The 22,260-nt window shown below is 35.0% G+C and overlaps 2 protein-coding genes across 2 annotated transcripts; both read left to right on the forward strand.

Moving 5' to 3' along the window:
* The first annotated feature begins 8,826 nt into the window (after window positions 1-8,826).
* Window positions 8,827-17,715, forward strand: LOC137408191 (DNA-directed RNA polymerases I and III subunit RPAC2-like). The gene is made up of 2 exons (XM_068094599.1): window positions 8,827-8,987; window positions 17,061-17,715. Exons 1-2 carry the CDS (start codon window positions 8,839-8,841, stop codon window positions 17,272-17,274), a joined length of 363 nt encoding a protein of 120 aa, XP_067950700.1. The 5' UTR covers window positions 8,827-8,838; the 3' UTR covers window positions 17,275-17,715.
* A 2,969-nt stretch (window positions 17,716-20,684) lies between these two features.
* Window positions 20,685-22,060, forward strand: LOC137408662 (homeobox protein pnx-like). The gene is made up of 2 exons (XM_068095247.1): window positions 20,685-21,075; window positions 21,614-22,060. The coding sequence occupies exons 1-2, from the start codon at window positions 20,811-20,813 to the stop codon at window positions 21,931-21,933; spliced, it is 585 nt and encodes a 194-aa protein (XP_067951348.1). The 5' UTR covers window positions 20,685-20,810; the 3' UTR covers window positions 21,934-22,060.
* Window positions 22,061-22,260: the final 200 nt, after the last annotated feature.

Here is a 22,260-nt window from a genome sequence, read left to right on the forward strand (position 1 = left end):
CAGCTCAAATTCCAACAGTTCAAACGCTTGTTGATAATAAGCAATAATTGTGTAAACAGTTTTATCAAGCCAATGAAGCTATGTCTCTGTCACATCACATTAGATCAGCGCTTGTGTTGTCATAGTAATTGTGGCACAAAAACTGTAAATGAATAGCATTAGTAGTTACTTACCAATGCAGGAGTCATTTTGAAAGATGCCAATGTGCATATGAGATGGTTTCCTTTTTTCTAAAGCAACTTACTTACATATTGTTTGCATAATCAGGAGTGTCTTACTAACATGATGACAGTCGCCCATTTTAGATGTTTCAAAAGATTTCGGAAGCCCTTGGGAAATATTCATTAGGATTGTATCAATGCCACACAGCATTATATTGCTTTAATTTTATATAATCATAAAACGTAAAGCATTTATCCATCGGAAAAATACATACAGTTTGATGCTTGTTGTGACGGTGATTATTGAACATGGTTTTTAAATAAGAATTGTTGACCCATTATAAAGATGGGATAACTCCAAATAAGAAAAAAATTGAACAATCATTACAGCAATGATAAATCAATGAAATCACAAAGTCTCCTCTTACCCTATGCCATCATATATCAAGCTACTCATCAACCTTCGGCTTTAATTTTTAAATATTTCGTCCTGTTTGGCATTGATCTTTACAAGACCTACACTATATATCACCTTCATGTTACCACTACAGAAAATTAAACAGAAGAACAAATTATAAAAGGGAAATAGTTTTCATCAAGCTCCAAGCGTAATATTTTATGTAAAGTAATGTCAGCTTAAAGTAATATTAGCTCAACGGAATAGCTTGCACTACAAACTGAGAAAATGGAATGCACAGCAAAAAAACTGACCAGAGGATCCATTGTAGTTCATTCACTCATTTAAATTAAAAGACACCCAGATAATCCTCAGGTAGTCATTACATGTGGACACTATGTAGTTAAATTCCTCCAAGTCTAGTTCCATCATAAGCTACAACCAACCAAGCGCGTGCAGGCAGTCATAAAAAAGCCAGTATGCAGATAATCATAAAAATGAAACTCTATATTCAATTTTTCAAGCACACCTACAAAAAGAACATTGCAGACAGAAATAACTTACTATTGTCAAAAATCTGGGTTCAAAGAGTAAAAGAATTCACTGCAGAAGCCAGGGGTATAAAACTGCCAATCACTGAGAACTATCACATAAATCTTGCAGAAAGGGCATTAAATGTCCCTGGTATCCATTTTTAATCTTTAACAAGGCGGCCTATAAATTCCCAAAAAAAGTAGATATATTCCTGTTTATATTCATGTGTTGAGGTCCACATTGCGCAGCCATATGTTAGCTAATAGACAAGAGTATGGTTAATGTAAATTGCATTACACAGCACACATTCTAGTATACTAATGTCATTTTTAGGTAGAATAACATGGCTAGTCTTAAAGTCTAAACCTTCATGTAAATTGAGGCTATTTTCTCAACTAATCGAGAGAACATGTCCAGACATTTTCAGTAGTTAGAAATATTTTTGCATGTCAAAACGGAGAAACCAAATAATATTGGTGATAATCCATTTTATAAATATCTAAAATATTTGGATACAACGTAAATTAAAATAGTTGGTTTTTAACTTTGATGCCATGAAGCAAGATATTAAAATCTAAATTTGTATACTTTCATAACAAAACATCGATTTATAATCACCTTTAATACAATAATATTACATGACAATAGACGAAAAGATACAAAAATGAAAAAATTTCAAGTGCTATAGGCAATTAAAGCTAAAAAAAGTTAATGTTTACTGCAGAGGCTTTACTGCAAAGGTTTACTAAACATGAGAAGCTTTACAAAAAAAAATTAACTTACTCAACAAATTAATTAACACTAGCAGCGAATGTTATAACTCTTTTTCATCAAAGCACTACTAAGCCATTCAAAAAATCGCATATCTTTTTAATTTTCTAATCATGTTCAACTATCATGTGTTATAGTTAGTGTTAACTCTGAATTACAGTTGCATTGCATGTTTATTTGCTTTACTCATAAACAGGTCACCAAAAGAACTAGGTCGACTTTAAAAAGTAAGTTTCCTGACGCTTATTCATAAAATAACTAATAATCACATATTGCTAAAGAACTGCAAAAGCACAGTTAAAATATAATAATCAAGAATCAAACTTAGGGGATCCCATAAACGCACTGAAATCCGCCATTTGGGCAGGACTCTCTAAATGATTATAGATTACCTGCGATATATTTGCTCCACACCATAAGGAAACTAAATAGTTTCAATATTTGGTAATATTCAATCGGATGCATATATACACCAACTATACAATTAGCAAGCACTTCATATTAGCATTCTTTGTTTTTGTACATAGAATAAATTATTGTTGTTTACTTTGATGTTTAAATATCTGCTATGTATTGTAAGATTTATAAGATATAAAATGGGCTATTCAGCGAAAGCTAAGCTGTCCTGAATAGAAGATCACAAATAGCACTTTCTAAACTTTTTACCGAAGCAGATTTTAGCTCAATCACTGAGCCAAGATCTGGTCTTCAACAAATCAGTTAATCCAAGAAATTAGAGTGACAGCAGGCACTTAAGAGGGTAGTCATAAGTTTATGGCTAAAACTGACCGTCTTGCGATGAGACAGTCCGACATGTGAGAGCAGGTTCCTCTTTGTATATAAATCAGTCAAGTAAAACTGCCTGATTGGCATTGAAGAAACTTCCTTCGCAAAGATGTATTGGCAGTAGCAGATCTGCCATAGCAGCTTGCACTAGAATAATCAAAAGCTCATCTAACTTAGAGAATTTTACTGAGGATACATTTGCAAGAACTGGCTGTAAAGACAGTAGAATGAAAAAGTTAGTCTACTGTCAATGACTGTCAATGAATAGAAACAGCAGCAAAAAAGAGCAAAACCATAATCTGTAGAATCATTTTCAAAAAGCAACTCAAGCATATCATGCAGTTTACAGAGACTTTACAAATCTTTGTCAGGTTACTGATCCTATCCCCTGTATTGCTGATTTCTAGCTAACTTTGACAACACTATCAGGGTCAAGATTTTAGGCTATTACGAATGCGTAGACTAACAAGAGCTGCTTAGAATTTAAAGTAGCAAATTACGAGATGCCCTGCAGGCAGTGATGTTAAATATTTTTCTCCTAAAGTCTACAACCTCTTTTTCTCTGGCATCCCAAACAACACCAGTATATCAGGGAGCTTATTTGTATAAATAACAAGACGATATATAGTAGTGTGTCAAATAATGTAAAAATGCAGTGCCCCTATATACCTGAAGATTGCACTAAAAAGTGCTTGAGTCTAGAACTAAAAGGGATCAGTGAATGCAATTACATAGGTACATCAACTGTAATTCAGTAAATTGTTTGATGAGACGTTCATCTGATAAATGAAATACTCCAAAGAATTCAAATATGTATAATGCTTTAGCATTACATGGCCAGAAGTACATGCCATGCTGAGATGCTAGCAGAACACAGAAAACGAATGGTTTTACAAAGAAATATCATTTGCTTACTTCACTAAAGAACAGAAAATACCCTTTTTTACAGATATGTTTCTTGTGAACTGACAAGTCAAGCCACAACTAGCCGGTCATCACAATGTAAGGACAGAAATGCAGGTACGGATGCCGAATGTAGATTTTTTAGGTACAGAGCATCTTGCATGTAGCTGCACATAGAAAAGGTGCTGAAAGTTTCTGAAGTTGCCTGTCCTTACTGTAGCAGGTCGTTGGATCTGACTCCTTTGTTGACGACGTCCATTACAATGCGGTACAGAAAGACAGAAAAGGTAGCAGCATTAAGCTTTAGTGGTTAACATGTTTTGATGTGTGGGCAGGTCAGAATGACATACTATATTTAATGTTCTATTTAAATATTTAAACGTCTAAAATTATCGTTCTAGTAATAGAATGTGGCTTACATAATGAAGCACCATCTTCTGAAAAATTTCATATTGTTGATCAACTGCAACTGGTTAAAATTAACATGTTCAATGGCTATGAATAATTTACTGCATGCTTATATCTACCAGAAAACGACAAATTATTTTAAAAAATATTAACTTTTTAGGCTTGCTAACAGAAATCTTTTGCAGCATGTGCACAACTCTTCGATACTGGCAGATTTTGAAAAGATGATTTCCAAAAGGAAAAATAATTGTGAAGTTAATAATTTATCTCTGTTACTTTGAATCCTTAACTTGAAGAATTTCCCATAAATCAATTAGTTTGCAGGCCATACTACAGCAAGTTCAACCAGATAGACGCGTTTTTAGAAGAGTATCTCATTAACTGAAAGTAAATTTCAACTTGATCTACCATCAGGCATGCTTGCGTGAAAAAAGGAAACTGTAATTCTACGTCAGTAGAATGAAGCAAGGAAATTAAGCCAATGCTCTCTTGCTCAAGTCAATTGACTTGATCAGGAAAGTACAATAATTCATAAAACATATCTTCAATGCGTTTACATATAGAGCATTAAGATGAAACCACAGTTCTGGATAGCATATTTCGGCATTTTATTGTATCATCCCGAAGCAGACGGACTTGCTAAACGATTTACATAAATAGTCGTTGGATACACCGCACATGCAATTATGTTGTACAGGCATTTGTCATACATACATAGATACTACACGCGGCTAAACTTGTAGGCTATGAACGAAGATTCTTCGCCAAATATTTATCGTTGTCCAAACTGTGCCTTGATATGGCAAGACTTGTACAATTCTGTTATAAATGAACATCCCTTCGTACTGTCTATGGGAGTTCTACAACATACTCCATCTATGGAGCTCTAGATAAGGTCACGGACATTATCGCACGCGCATTTTGTTGATCTGTCCAGCGAGCTACAAATAATTCCATTTTAATCATTTTGTATAACGTAGATGTTGTTGCTTTTGAGAATGAATTTTAAACGGAAGTACTTCAATTGAATTTGCAAATTTGGTTTAGCTTATGCTATTTTTGAAGATAAATATTTACTTTGTCATGTTGGTATTCTATACCAATATTACTTTATAGGGGCCAGGCCAGGAAAAAATGAAAATGAGTGAGAAATCGTGGGATTTTTGCCCCAATTTCCACAATTTTATATATACTATCATTGATACATCAATTGTCCCAAAACCAAATTTCAAGCATTGCCCCACTTTTGGGTTGGCAGGCCTGAGCAGGGCATTTTGGTAAAGTGACCCTTCTTAATGCCCTCATACGTTACCTGATATTGTCTAGCATTGTCCTCGCAATTACGCCGAAAGCACCTAGAGTACTACATAGCGTAACGTGTTCCCTTGAAATAATCTTGTACTACACAGCACGCTTAGCACATTTTATTTACGTGTTTTAGAACATTTCTTTCACAAAAAGTTTACCATAACTGAACCCGAAGCGATGAATAGATTAGCCCAATAGGTTCATTTATTGACTGAGTAATCAAAGAGATGTAGAAAAGTTTGCTAACACACCTTGGCCACAGAAACTTGACAGATATTTCTTTTTCCATTCCTCTAACAAAAGTCATGATCATCTGCATCTACACCTTGCCCAACAGTAATATATTTAGCCAATGGACTTTTTCTATATTAGAGATTTTACACCCAGGTTCTTGCTTACCATTACTCTTATGAAAAAATTTTTTTTTAGATAATCATATAATCATGATTTATCTAAAAACAGTGTTTAAGCTACTTCATGCTTGCATCTTCTATTTTTATTTCATTATACTATATAACTTGCCTCGTTGTTGTACATTGAATCTGCGAAAGAAAAAATTTTTGCAAGCTCATCCTATAATCCACTAAAGAATTTTTCTAGCTTTATACAGGGAACCTCTATTTAAAAAAGACTATACATACAAAGTTTTAAAGTTATGAAACGTCTTTTGGTAGAGATCTTGCTTTGACTTACAGAAGATACTTCTAGTTACGAAAAGCCTTTTCTACTTTGGCCTGTTTGTTAGTTTCGTGTTTTGGCCCGTTGCTTCTCGTGGGTACGACTCAGAAGGCCTCCTCACTCAGTTTCTTTTATTAGCGAAAGTCAGTAAACGACAAATGTTTTGCTTTCAGTCGTTATATATTTTGGAGTTATCTTATATCGCATACATGGCAGTGTAGTTTTTGTTTCTAGCAATTCAAGTTCTATGTTTTCGGTATGATGGCAGTTTTTTCAGTTCGTGCCGATGTATATAAATCTTTCTACTTATGTTTTTGAAAACATTTATTCTAAGCAAAACAACACTAAGACAACACAACATCCTCGTCCTCGTATGATCTTCATCTTCAAATTTTCTGTGGTCTTTTCTTAGCCTTGTTTAGATGGACAATGTTAAAGGTATACAAACAAACATACCGTTCATAGTTTTCAGTTATTTCTCTGTTTTCTTTCACCTCTTTCACATGTACTTTTTCTATTTATGTAGTAATAAAATTCTAACATGTAAATATTACAGGATTTAATCATGACATGTATTTATAGTTTATGCTAACGTTATATTTGAGTTATGTGGAGGCTTAGAATGGATCAGGGCGTTTACTTCGTAAAATCGATTTTTACTTGCAAAATTATGGAAGTTTAAAATGGATACTTATGAAACAGCTTCTTGAAAAAATTACTTTCGTAAGTAGAGGTTTCACTGTACTTTTTATTTCACTTTTAATTAGTGATGTTTGTTTTCTTATTCTCAAATTTACTAAATGGTAGCATGCTCTTCCAAATAGTTACAAAAACTTCTTTGAGGATGGAGGGGAACCAATTTAATCAAAGGGGGACTATCAGTTAACAATGCTTTCACTTCTATTCTGTTATGTAGATGGTATTGGTATTGCTGCTCGAGCTTGTTGCAAATCTTCAAAAAGCGGCATAGAGGGCCAATTCTGTGGTTGCTAAGCACGGTACTTTATCGATGCACACCTTGGCCAATAAAATTCAATAAATAAATTAATTTTGACTGTGCTATAGCTGCGGTCGATGTATGATTAATTATGCAACTTATAAAAATTAAAATTACTAAACTTGGGTCAGAGGTTTCCTAATAAATTCCCCAAAAAATAACTGTCATTGCTATCGCACCTTAGCTTCTCATATCGTCTGTGATGAATGTGTGTCTGTGCTCTTTCCTTTTTTATTGCATATGTATTACTGCACTGTGGTGAATGTAGTGTATGCTGCACTGTGGTGAAGAAGTAAAACTAGGAAAACCTTGCATTCAAACTCTAAGTATCCATTGTTTTTCATCTTTTTCATGCACATTTGACATTTCTAAAAATGTAGATTTGTTTGCTCAGTGCCTCAGGTAGCTAGAGTTGAAATTAGGTCAGCCGACTAAAATCAATAAATCAATAAAGTTAGCCGCGTGGCAAAGCTTTATCTTGATTAAATAACCGTCAAGTAAATCCCGCTTTTCATCCTTCATTTGAGATTTACAATGCATTTGCATACAATCTTTTTGCAAAAGATTTTACTTCATGTGGCCTACAGCAAACTTGTAATCTAACATTCTCCTTGAAACAACCATCAAAGCTGATCAAGTGAATCGCATGAAGTTTGAAACAAGTTTTTTGAATAAAATAAGTTTTTTAGGTTAGACTATCTTTGTAGCAGTCATTTGACACATTTAACGTCGTTTGTTTGGTTTTGCTCCAAATTTTCTTATTTAGTCAAAAGACAGCTAAAATTTTATACATTCAATATAGAGTAAACTTTTACAGGTTTTTTAAAAGTCGATAACATTTTTTAAGTAATATTTTTGGTATTCAATAAAACAAAATGGTACTTCCTAATACCGTATGAGTCAAACCTGACATGACACTCCTGCTCAACTGACCATTGGTAAAGAGAACAATATCTCAGTAGCATCTCGGTAGCAAGATATGTGAAAGATTGGTTTCGAAATTTTTAAAAGCTACAATAGTTTTTTAGTTTATACTGTGACTATAATTGAGTTTTGTTCCTTGATTTGTCTTTTATGCCATGATATGTTCAAGGGCTGCTGAATATGCACTATTATTATTGCAAAGTTCTTCGAGTCAAAAAATAATGCTACATTCTCAGCTACTCTTGATTATTTTAGACTTAGCACCATGCTGTCTCACGTGTTCAAAGACAATTTGCTTGATATGAAAATGAAAAACAAAATTGGCAACAATACATTCTGGTTCTGTTAATTTTTTTCTCAAATAAATTACTTAGTATGCAAAGAACGGTATCAGATGTCAAAATATGTAATGATGCAGTGGCTTTGATCACTCAGAATTTATAATTATGTTGTTCAAATCTCAATAGGACTGCAGTTCTGTGTTAAGAAATATCTTTAATAGTAGTTATTATTCCTTCAAGTATTTACCTTAAGAGCAGGCATGTATTCATACAGCCAGGAAGATTGTATTTGATCAATATTCCAATGCCCAAATATGTTTACAAACAGACAAAATGGAGAACTCATTTTGCACTGTTTTTTAATGCTGTAGCTTTTTAATGGCAGCAATAAAATTTTTTGTATGTTTTTGGTTTCAAATTCAAAATAAAATTCAATTGAATTTTATGATATCAAACTGATATGAACAACCATGGTAGAAATAATCACCCTCAGTCTTGTATAAAAATCGGTGTTGGTTGTCAGTGAATGAAATCTTCATGAATTCTCAACCCCATGCACTAATGAGTTTCAAACTTTTGGGAATCAATGAGTTCAGTGTAGGATCAACCTTTGAACTAAAGAAGTGCAATTGCAGTTAGAAGCTGCTTGTTAGTCAAAATCAAAAAAGCTTGTCCTGACTTGCAGGAGCTATGAGCGGAGATAAATCAGATACCGGTGTCAAGGCTGGAGAAGAAAAAGTTAAAATAGAAGAGATTCGTCCTAATGAGGATGATGAGAGTCAATCTTGTCGGACATTTGTCTTGCATGAGGAAGACCACACATTGGGTAACGCCCTCAGGTGCGTGTCCTAAAAATGTAAAAGCAAAATTTTTGGTAAAGCTGTAGCAAAACGTGTGACCCCCAATGTCTCACACCAAAAGGTTTAATATTTCGTGCATATAGATGCTATTATATGCCGTCTTACTGATCCCTCAGGAAGATTGCAGTGCAACTTAGCATATGGCGTATCTCGATTTATAATATGCAGTTTGTTTGCTTTTGGTATCGACCAGTAATAGAAATATCGATGGCCACAATAAGTTAATGCTCAGCTCAAACGCTCAATTTTAAAGAATGGTCATTTGCGAACAAGGTAAATGTGCAAGCAAGTAATCATTACCCGCTATCAGTAAGTTGGCTCTGTGTCTGAGTAAGTGGCTTAGTCCAATGGATTCTTGGTGATTATCGTAGAGACACAGTCGTTACCAGACTACTTTATTATTCACATATGAAGTTGCAACTTGCAAAATCACTCATAAACTTATCTACTAAGTAGTTTATTGCTTTTTGCTTTTCGTCCATCATTTTATTTTACATAACTTTTCCGGGCCGAGCAAACACTCGTAATCAGTCAAGCAAGAAAAAAGGCGTTAGGATAAGGCATTGTAAGGAATAAATAACTTGAAGTTTTTCGTGTCAAAGACAAAGCTGACAATTAAAATGATCAGCTTGCTCATTGGCTGACCCTGATTGTGTTCAAGTTAGAAACCTTGATATAGTAACAAAAACGACATCGTAATTGCTAGTACATATTTTAAGATAATAATACAGTCATACCTAACATATTAGCTTAAATATGTGATTGCGTCAAATTTTTGTTGGTTCTAACAGAAAGTATCAATTTTTTTCTATCAGTTGATATGTTGTTTTAGGCGAGCTCATTGTCAAGATATTTGAAGATTAAAGTCGACAAAAATTGATCGCGATAAAAACGCTCAGGCCAAACAAACATGCCCAGACTTGTCCAAAATGATGTATATAGTGAAACAGCCAGTCTCTATCTCTCGTATTCACATCGGCTATTGTGATAAGTCTAGTCCTACGCGGCTCTATTGGCATATATTTAATTTTGTATTTGCTCATGATTGCGAGAATAAAATGTTAAATCTAGCTACAGATACATTATTATAAATGTTTCAAACGCCTCAAATAAGGATAATTACAAATTTGTCATATTAAATTTCTGTAAATGCTGTGTCAACATTTGAGTACCGACTACGAATCTGCCAGCCTACAATGATTAGGTCGTCGAGTTAACTTATTTCATCGCGGCCTTTGTATCCGCGAAGTTCTCAGTTGCTACCCACACCGGAAACGAGTTACTAAATAAAATAAGCAAGCTGCATATTTGAAAAGAATACGTGCAAATATATGGTGAAACCAACTGCATCCCTAAAAAATTCATGTATAGTCAATGTTATCTAGTCATTATTAGTATCAATTTGTAAAAATTAATTTACTGGTCACATTTGATTAGTTGATTCAAGTACTAAACAAATGGTTTTGAGTTGACTGAAATAGTAAATGCAAAACAAGGTCCATTTCTTTGAATTCAATTAACCCACCGATTCTGGAAAAGGGCTAATAAAGCCATTCTTGCACCTGGTTGGCGGATTGTGGACTCACCTGTTTTCACTAAGTAGCGTGGAGCATAAAATCTTTTGAGCACTTATTATTTGGTCCAATGGAATTGAGTCGAGCTATGCAAAAGTACCTGTCAATACAGCTCTGATTCCACTTCATCCATCTATCAAACAAGATGTTTTGCAAATCATGTTTTGCATTATCTTATCTTCAACATTATTATATTATATAATTTTTATAAGCCAAAAAATTTTCATTTTAGCATAAGCTTTTATTAAAAACATCCATCCGAGTCGTGACCACTCCCATAGCTTCAGCTCATATAATAATACAAAGTACTCTACTGCAGTAAACTCAAGCAAAACATATCATGGTTTGTGCAGCGCACATTCATGTCTCTTTTTTTCGTGTATGGCAGTTTCCACTAGAGTTGTCCTGATTTTGGTATCAGTGCCGATATGGGTGTTAAGTATCTGAATCGGTATTGGCCGATCTTTTTTTAAAAATTGAAAACTTCAGATACTTTTTACAAATCAACTATTTAGCAGAAAACAGAATTTTAGCCTGCTACACTAACAAAAAAATCATCAGCTGCATGTTCCTTACTTTAATCTAATGAATTCTGGGGCTGCCACACAATCTATTTCATGTCTATAGCCTGATCAACATACCCACAGCTGAGGAATGTTTTTGCTTTAGTTAAGACGTAATCACAAAGTGCAGTATTTCTCAATAACAACGATATGATTTATTGCAGCTAATTGCGAACAAGATAACAAAGATGGGGAAACAAGAATGCGGTGTAATATTTCTATTTACTAGCATTACGAAAGTAATTTGAGCAGTCAATGCATAAAGTTATCTATCCTCTCTCTTGATCCTGACGATATGATGTATCATTTGTATCGTATAAAATAACCTTAGTTACTTATCGGTATTTGGCCTTTCCTCCTTTATCTGTGGCAAGTGAGTCTCTCTTCAGTACGGCTGGCGACATCGATAGTGATAAAAGATGGAGAGTTTTCACTGAGAGAATTGAATCACTAACGGTAATTAAAAAAAACATTGATTTGCTCTAAACTTTATACAGGCGCAGCAGTTCGTTCAGCAAGAGAGACTTCATTATCACAAACAAAGCTGTACCACTAATAGTAATTACCATTATTAATAACAACTCACAAGAAACACAGACTGTTTTGTTACTAGAGGCACGGTATGTCAGTATGTGGATATATATACATGTATATCTTTTTTTTCATAAATACAAACAAATAAATACATATTTATATTTTCTTTGCATTTTATTTATATTTGCATAATAAAATGAACAATTATCTATGCAACACAAAAGATTTGAATCAAATTATTTTTCAATAAGAATCGGTATATCGGATCGGTATCTGAATTGGCTGATGAAATTTGAATCGAGGCATCTCTAGTTTCCACCTGGCCACAACTGCTCCACTGGTGGCGGCACATAAACATCCTGTAATCAATAAAACAAATTAAAAAATATATGACATTCATAGATACGTCATTTTAATGTGTATCTACTGAAAGCTTTCAATTTGGGAGTTAGATAGATTGAGAGTGTAAAATTATAAAATGAACAAATGTTTAACAAAAGCATAAGTACGCCAAGCCAACAATTCGATGCTTTGTTTCTGGGAGTTAAAGATGAGCATTGGTCAATCCATTTTCCTCACTTTCTACAAGTGAGAAGTGAACGTAAATTCTAATCATAAATCTAATTTACTAGCTAAAACTGCCAAAGAAAATTTGAAGCAAATATTATAGCTAGGTGAAACGATAAAAAAGTGATTGGTTATAGCAAAAAGTTATAAATGTATTCATGAGTAGTAAAATGATTACCTTTAGTTCAGTACATATCTATACATAGGAGGCTCAAAGTTAAAGGTAAATTTACCTCCATTCTTCTATCTTCTTCTGCAGCATATTGCTGCTGATGCCTGTCAGCTCTAACCATAAGCTGTCTGCCCCAATCCTTAACCACCTGATGCTCAGAAAACTCTGAGTCACCTTCATTGGAATTGGAAGCATTGTTACAATTTTGTTGTTCGGCAATAAAGCATGTAAATGAAGCAATTCAGTAAATTAACAATGTTAATTGATTCAATAAATAACGATTGCGATGCCGATACTCAATCTAGAATTGAGTAAAATCCCTAACGAGGAGAATCACAAGCGATAACATTTATCATGACCTATACAAAAATTTTGTGCTGATGATTGGCTAAAGAAGAGATCTTATATTTATCGCTCGTTGGTTCTTTTCAAATGTATCACCACTATACACGTAACGAAATAAAGCACTCGCTCGAATCTGAGCGTTTTAAAAAATGATCTCATTCAAACGCTTATATCTCTGGATAGGGTTACTCTACAAAGACAAAAATCACATTACATTGTAGCCGATGTTTTAGCCTTTTATTGGTCTTAATTTCATTTGATCGACTTTTTTGGCGCGATGACATGTTTAATGCGTTCTGGGACTGAGTTCATATGTCGATGTTCTTGTATCTCAGTGCAATATTTCCTATATAAAATAACTAAATATAAATTAATCCGTTCCCATAATATGAAACATTGCCTAAAACAGGATTTCATGATGGAAAATGTGTTTTTTATCATTGTAATCCACTACTTATGCTCACAAAGTAACAAATACCTATTTAGTGGTTATGATCTACAACAAAATGTAACATTACTATGTACAACGCTGTATGGAGTTCTTACCTTCGAGACAGAACTTTTAGCTGGCCTTTTTAAAACTTTTTTTCAAACTGATTCGAAAATAAAGACTGAGCTATGCTGTTCTCAAAAGCGGCCTCTCACATACATGGCCACAAAGTGGCTGCATAGAGCTCCGGCTTCTTCCGGCATCTCAATTTTCTCATATGTTGGGGCACTTGTATGTCAAGGTTTAACTGTAATCCGTCTAAGGTACTGATTAATGCAAGTAATATTTTATTTGACAAACAACACTTGTAGAGTAGACAAGATAAAAATAAAAAATTTGCATAATGGTAGACTAATGGTGATAGGCATAGACAGAGTGATAGGCTAATGGCTATACAATTTCATTTAATAAAATGATTGTATAACTGCTTCCTGTTCACTGTATCACTGTTCCCCATGCAACTCTTATTGCTACATAAGCGTAGGTCTGTAGATGACCCTTACTTGTGACAATGCAAAATGTTGAAAAAGGAAAACAACTGTAAGTATACATTGATCAAGAACCAGTGTAGCTGTTTGTGACTATTTTTCTGGTAAACTACACGTATACATCGTATTTGTACGTAAACAAGTGTACCCATTTCAATAAATATTGCTCAACTCTTAAGCGTTCTATATGCAGCAGAGTGCAATGCACTGTCGGTTCTAATTTATCCTAAATACTTCAGGTTTTTAGCTTCAAATATTGTTTTGTAGAGTTAAAGAACTGTTCAGTTTTTGGTAGGATGCTGCTAGGTATATTTTACTAGGCATGTTTGTTCACTCGTTCTTTCTGCGGCTATGTATACAGAGTAAAGAAAATGTCACTGACCTGTTCCATAAATTTAGCAAACAATAAGCTTGTAGTTAAAATTTTGACACTCTTTATAACCTTTTGTTGTTAAACCCAAATCTTGTGACAGGGAAGAACACGCTGATTATATGTGGTCAGTTGTTAAAGGTTGACTTGCAACAAAATTTACATTGCAGTTATTTGGTATCAAAAGGTTCACCTTGTCTTACTCTGCTGTGTTGGGGGTGCAAAATATGTGAAAATATGATTACAAGCTCTTAAAAGCTAAAAAAACTAACAGTTTATCGCAGTCATCATGAAAACGCCATAGTTTGGATTCCCTTTATTTCGATGACGCACTCAACTCGACGTGGTTATTGTTTTGAAACGTGATGTTATCACGTGAATTGAAATGCCAATAAAAGGCTCAATATAAAACGTCTCGTAGCACTAGTTTATGACAAACACTTCGAGTTCTACCGGAAAGCCCTTATCAACTATAGATGCTCGCTACTTGACAGTTTCGTTTCAGCTTGGTCTAATCGTCTAGTCATAATCTGATCATGTGACCCATACTTCCTGCCAAATGGCGCAAACAATTTCTGCAGCATTTGTCGATTATTACGGGTGACCAACAGGCTCCTCATGTTTGTTAGGGGATGATATGTACTCCTTCAAGCTAAGGATAAAAACTTAAACTAATTTTTAGGCTAGGTTTTGAGATATCAGTGCTCAAAGCAACAGTATTACAATGATGATGAAATAGACACATGAGGATGGTTTTACACCATGAGGACATGGTTTGATTGAATGCGTGAAGTACATTTGTGAAAATATTTCAACTAATGAGGTTGCATGAATGTGTAAACAGAAGCACATCGTATTCAACTACATCCCATTTGAGCCGTTTTGGAAAGAGATTCCAATCTACGGCATTTTCATGATGGCTGCGATTAACTGTTCGTTTTTGAGCTTTTAAGATCTTGTAATCACATTTCCACATATTTTGCACCTACAACACAACAGAGTAAGACCTGGTGAACCGTTTGATACCAAATAACTGTAATGTGAATTTTGTTGTAAATCAACCTCTAAGCGTAATATATCCGCTCATTTTCATTGTTTCCTCGTCATAGGAACATTTTGAGGCAGGTAACTCACAAAATCTCAACCGTCAAATTTACCGCTTTTTGTTATATTTTGATTGTATGAGTATCTTGTTACTAGCTAAAAAATTTTACGGTATTTGGTGATTGCTAGGTGAACAAGATTTCATCTCCCGAGTATATTTATATTCATATCCATAAGTCGACTGTTATATATTATAAACTGCTCTTGTCTCTCGAATTTATCAACCGTAGTAGAGACTGACAAATGTCGCCCAGCGTCGTTTGTTTGGTATTTACAGAACGTGCTACAATTCTTCAATTAATGGAAGGGCAAAAATAGTATCAACATGTCGTATTGTGTACATCTAAACAAAGCGTGTTGGCTAGGCGAGCTGGTCCAATAGCTATAACCCAAGCAGCGGTTGTCTTACGCTTCACTTGACTATTGTCTTTAGCCTTTTCTTTTCATAACTGCGCATGATAATACTGCTCTTAATTACAAACATTTCCATTTATAGAATTGTTGCATCAGCATGAGACAGTTTTTGGCGTCTTTTCGGCAGCATTAATATTGATGGTATTGTTTTGTGACTGATTATAAGGCAAACTATGAGTAATATCAAAATGTTATTGAGGTTTGTGTTTGAAACAAGGAGATGATGCTGGCGTTATGTGCCGTTTGGTTATGTATAACTAATTTGGAATAATAATTAATTTTCAGAACAATTAATCAGTTTTGAACAAGCTCAAAGGTAACGTTTATATGAATACAGTGCACCCCAAGTTATGATCTCCCTGTTATGCAGTTTTTTGTCTTGTGATGTAGAATACGATGTTCTTTTGCCTTACGATGTGGATCGCGATGTTTTTCGTCTCATGCTGTGGAACGCGATGTTTTTTCGCTGTACGATGTGATACACTATGTTTTTTCGCCTCACGATGTAGGACACGATGTTTTTTTCGCCCTATGATATCAACAAAAAATTTTCTCAAAATTCAAATATGGCAGTCAGTATGCTGAATACATCGAAATAATGAAGATGCCAATATGCTATTCGCCAAAATCCCTTCCACAACGAATGAAAGATTTCGTTCGTTGTGGGAGGGATTTCGTTCAGCAAGCATCATCTCTACATTTTGTAGAGATGATGCTTGCTCTCCCCCTCAGTTTAGCAATCTTCGTGTTTCGTAAATGCTTGATATTGCCTGAGTAGAATGAAAATTAGTAAAAAGTAAATGAAAGTTTATTCTGAATTTTAGCGTTTAGTATAATATTTACTCTGAACTTTAATTCATCGTGCGTATATATAACTATACATGTATTACTACATATATAACTTAAGTTCGTTAGCCATGTGTTAAGTTTAATAGCGACGTCAAAGGAAGAAGTAAGAAAATTATTACCATTGCAATGAAGCTAGAGTTACTAGGTTAAATATAAGTTAAATATAGTTCCTTGAGTTAATATACCGTTTTGTTACGAATTTTTAATATGTGCAGTACGTATTTAAAATTTTGATGTTTTTTACTAGGGGTGTTTGCATTAGATAATTACTATAGGTTTCTATACCCCTCTCTCAACGACATTTTCGCCTTATGATGCCAACACCGGAACGAATTAATGTCATATGGCGGTGGTGCACTATATTGATAATTGTGTCCTAGTTGGCTGGCATCCATTTCGAACTTCATCTATCACTTCAAGACAAACGCACCTATAAATATTCAACATCTGTTGCTAGCGTAACATTATCCACTTTACAGTATTGCCATATATTTATGAAAAAAAACTCTTAGTTTTACTTAAATTATATTTATGGTTATGAAAGGATATCCTTGCATAAGGATGTTTGTCACTGTTGCTCAGGTATGTGATAATGAAGGACCCAAGAGTCGAGGTCTGCGGCTATTCTGTTCCTCATCCTTCAGAAGACAAAATATTGCTGAGAATACAAACGGATACAACGTGCTCTGCTGAGGATGCCCTTCGGACAGGAGTGGATAACTTACAGTCACTCTCCGAACTTATTCTCAAGAAGTTTGACAAGGCAATTGAAAAACACAAACAAAGACTGTCTTGAGACTGGCCAACGCCTTTGATTGATGTTAATTTCTAGCCATGCAGCTGGACACCTCAGGCTATTTCACAATGTTTTCCCTTGTGTGAGGCCAGCTTCCTTCCTGGTCAGGCGTTTTATATTCTTTGTCAGAGGAGGTGTGAGGGTTGATTGTGTAAAGCAATTATTATTACATGTAATGAGCTGAGGTGTAGACTACACGGGTTAACAGATACAATCCCTGGTATTGCTCTCGACTCTCTCACAATTACCTTCCTAGCTATTATTATATGAATGGTAACGTAATTTGTATCTAGGGGACCTCCGCTAAGACAGCACACAATAGTATCAAATTTTGCAGCGCTAATTACCTCTTTTGTAAGGGTCATCAATAGACCATCGATATCTTCACCTCCCAGTGACTGATTTTCCTTAAAAAGATAAACTTAGTTAAATGACTCTACTGCGACAGCTCATTGCTCTAATTGCTTTAAATGTAATAAATTCACATCTGGTGTTGAAGTGTTCAAAAATCAGCCATTTTAATGTGGTCATAAGGAGTTTAGTAGGTCTGATCATGAATTTGGTGCTGTGTGACAACCGCTAATGAGTAAATAGCCTTGTGTTCATTCACACAATGACCTCCGCATGAGCCTTGCTAATTATCCACTATATTGAAGTGACAACACCAGTATAATTGATCGCGTGCTTGGTGATGTCAGTTGGTTTCTATTTGTTTATCCATCTTCCATATATTGATCAGCTGTTTGTTGTCTGTAACAAGCCTAGCAGGAGGCTGCACTCCACTACAGACCTGCCACAAGGTCTACGACAGATATGTGACTTTGACGCAAAAAGATTCCAATAAATGCTTTTTCACAAAATTTAAAACTTGATGGGGGTCGCATGGTTCAGCCGACTAGATGATTTTATATACTGTATAATGTTTGGATGGTTTAGATGTCTGTTGAAGACTAAAATGGTTGGCTAGTTTGGAGACCATTAATATGCATAATGTTATCTGTTGTCATTAATACCTCCTAATCTTGTTTATGTAAGAGCAGTGCACTTCTTCAGCCGTAATGGAGAATATGAACCCAAAATAGTCACTCTTTATGAAATCGTTATGGTCTCCAACATTGCCGGTTTGCGGCACATTCTTTGTGGCCAGTCAAATCTCGTTGTTAAATTAGCAAAAAGTCGCCAGCCTATATTTCGTGAAATTTGTCTAGTCTAGTTTGTGACTGTTTTATACCTATAAGGTAAAATGAACAGTCTTTTAGCTAAAAGATTTAGCAAAATATGTTTTCATAGCAAACATATGTCAAATATTTGTCATACTACAAGAACAACGCTCCTGCCTCTGATTTTCTTATAAAATGTAATTATTTTAGTTTCTGGCACCATCAGTTTGTACTGGTATATTGTAGCGGGACTGGCTTGTTTAGTAAACGTTCTTAGATCTGGTGAAAACTGCTATTATTTTTAGTAGACTAAAGAGTGTGAAGATGTAGAAGATCTTTGAGGGCAACCCAAACACTCTCTTATTATATGATTAAATTAAACTAAAATTCTGCTTTTTGCAATTTCAACAAGAAACTTAGTACGGGAAACAGAACATAAACATCGGCAGATTTGTTGATGCAGGTAAGTTTATTCCCTCCTAATGCTGCTGCCCATTAGCTGTGAGAGCGTTGGAGCATTTGATGACGCTCTTTTAGAACCTTCACAACATGTTGGACTCTACCGACTATCATTCTCGTGGTCAGACCTGCCTAAGAGTATTTGAGTACTCTAACAAGCCTCTTTAGTAACCGAAACCTCAGGCTGTTATGATACTAACCATGTTCTTTTCTGCAAAATATTCTTTATATCGTTTTTGCAATTGGTGAATTCTGAATATTGTGTTTAGACTACCTTATGGTAATCGAGGGACTGAATACGCGTACACAAGCATAAGAATAGGAAGTTTGTAAATGCAGCTAGTGATGTGCATGACATGAGTGGCCATGTTGATGAACACAGAGTAATTGGAATTGTTGTTTGTTTAGAACTTAGTTTGCGCTGAGTTAATCTCATAAACTTGTTCAAATATAAATAAGTATTTGTATAAGTATTGTAAATAAATATGTATTTGCTATGGCCTTTAATCCTCATTAGAAGCACACAAATCATTCGTTTCACTGCATTCTTAGCTTAAAAACACAGTCAAACGCGACATGCGAAATTTGTTTGTTCTGAATTTCATGTTGTGTTCCAAAAATTGTATGATGGAGCTATATTCTTATCTGATTACATTATTGTTTATTCATTTTACAGTCAAAACTTGATAAATACTAAATTATATATAAACAACATAGTGACAATCAAAAGAAGAAGTTTTTTATTGTCATTTCATGCTCATGAAAAGCAAGCAAAGATGTGTAGCCTTGGTGATAGAGAAGAAATAGTACTCAGGAAGAGGTGATGATGAACATATAAAACTAGTCTAACCCAAGCTAGGTGAACTTCTAATTAAGACAGCTATTTATAATTCATATTTTTAAATTACATTTTAAATTATCATGTCCAGCATCTCGGCTTTCACTCATTTCAGGCTCTTTTCATTTCATCACTTTCACTTGCTTCCTCATGATAGCTACTAGACAGTTTCGTACTGCTTAGTGAATTGATCTACAAATGTTTGTTCATTTTTTACAAGTTCTTGCTCTAGTTTTAGGAAAAGCATTGACTGATCTTTGTTCACCACTACAACCACCCGTGCTAGACTTTTTTGGGTTCCATGATGTTTAAACTAAAAAGGAAGGTATTTTGTCACATTATTTAGAGGGAGACCAGCACGTACATGTATGTATTGTTTAACTAAACAGATGTTTTGAAAAACCTTTGATGATATGTGTTGGAAATTACTTGAGGTGTATCTCAAATATTTTTTTCAATTTCATACTGCATGTTGATGTACTTATATATTTAGGTAGTCACACCTATGCTTTCATCATTCCTCACATATCCTCGGACGCTTTGGTAACACTTTACATGGATTCTTCACCATCTTGACCACTGTGTGGCAGTGATTGATGAATAACATTATATAGTAGTCAAGTCGGTGCAGAGACTCTTAGGAGATTGAAGAACTCGAGTTGATTTGATAATGTAAAGCTCTGTGCGATCAGCAAGCGCGTGAGAAGCAAATGTGTGAAACAGGAAACGCTAGAAACGAAGCAGGATGTTACAATTAATGACACAGAAGAACTTCTTGCAGAGACATTCCCATCTGGAAACCTTCATTTTATTGTAACGGGTCAGAGTTTTATTGGAATTACTTTGCAGGAGGCCCACCAACTAATTACCCTAAATACGAGTGTTATTTAGCTATTTATAAATCAATATACAAATCTAAAGAGAGCTTTGTCCAACCATTGCTCGGAGGATCACCGACCAATCACAGCGAGGTTAGCTCCGCTTCAGTCTATAAAAGCAGGCAGCCTGTCTGAAACATTCAATTCAACGCCTCATCACTGTTCATATAAGATTCACAAACCCTTTGGAAAACCTACAATATGCAGAGCAATATCTTCAATCAAGCTATGATGCCGAGCTGGCAGCTGCTGCAGTTGTCTCAACTACCTCTGGTCAACACTGCTTGGATGGAGCAGGTCTACCACAATGCAACAGCAAACATGCAACCAACAACGCAGCACAGGAGAAAGGGTTTCAACATCGCAGACATTTTGTCTGATGATGACAGCCAGACGGAAAAGGACATTAAAAAGTTAGCTAGTCATCCTTACTATCCAGCGGCACAACCGTACACTGAACCTGCAGGTAATAATTCATATATGCTTATTGTATCAGAGAATGTTTTTTTTTCTAATTTTCCTAAACTTTTAAAAGACCGAGGTTTTGGAACAACTGGTTTAATGGACTGTTAAAACGAGTTCAACTTGCTCAGATTAAGTTGCGATAGGTATAGATGAAAGATTTAGGAAAATTGGTGGTTTTGTGGTAATAGGAAGAAACGAGTTGTATGTGAAGATAGAGACAATGCAATGACATTGTTTTGGTTATTAGGCTCAGAGGAGGTCTTCTCATTTAGCATATTGTCAGTGTAATGGGGCGAATTAATGAGCATTATGGACTGGCGTGAATAAAACAATTTAGTAAACAATAGATAGTCACTGCAAGACATATCGATTTCTGAGACTAATGAGACCCCCTGCTAGCGTGACTCCTACACAGCTGGTGATCATAACGACATTCCTCATACAATTAATCCTATTGTTGATGACTGCTGCCATTTGGCCTATAATGAGCCTCGCTCAGTTGAAAGGTGTATGCTTATTGACTTTTTATTTATTTACAGTTGCTAGAAGGCAGTGCAGAAACAAAAGAGTTCGAACCATCTTTACTCCCGATCAACTCGAACAGTTGGAAATCATCTTTCAGAAGCAGCAGTATATGGTTGGTTCCGAGCGATATTACCTCGCCTCAAAGCTGCAATTGAGTGAAGCCCAAGTGAAAGTATGGTTTCAAAACCGTCGTATAAAGTGGAGAAAGCAGACAGGGCTCGACGGTAGCCATGGTGCAGACATTGACAGTGGCTATCGTTCTCCTGGTGAACATAGCATCGACTTTAGTGACACTTGCTCTGAGTCTGGATGCAGTGACACGAGCAGTTTATAATTCACCAAATATATAGAATACCAGTTTTGAGATTAAACAAGTATTACTGTTGCAAGTTAGTATTTTTTTGCTCATTTATAGAATTTTTTTGTATATTTTTTTCAAATACAAAACTTTCAAATTGCTACTCGAGTATCTTATTTCTTCCTCTGCTTAGGAAATCAGATCTAAATAGTAGATCCAAACTATATTGTATAAAATGTTCGCAAGGGTCAACCAACAGGTCAATAAATATTACACATTATATACAGGCTCTCAATCAGCAAGCTATTTGATGTAACAAAGATAAATATTTAGGACAATATTGAGCAAAATACATGAACTCTC

This window comes from Watersipora subatra, chromosome 1 (genome assembly GCF_963576615.1).
Source record: "Watersipora subatra chromosome 1, tzWatSuba1.1, whole genome shotgun sequence".
In the NCBI taxonomy this organism is placed as follows: Eukaryota; Metazoa; Bryozoa; class Gymnolaemata; order Cheilostomatida; family Watersiporidae; genus Watersipora; species Watersipora subatra.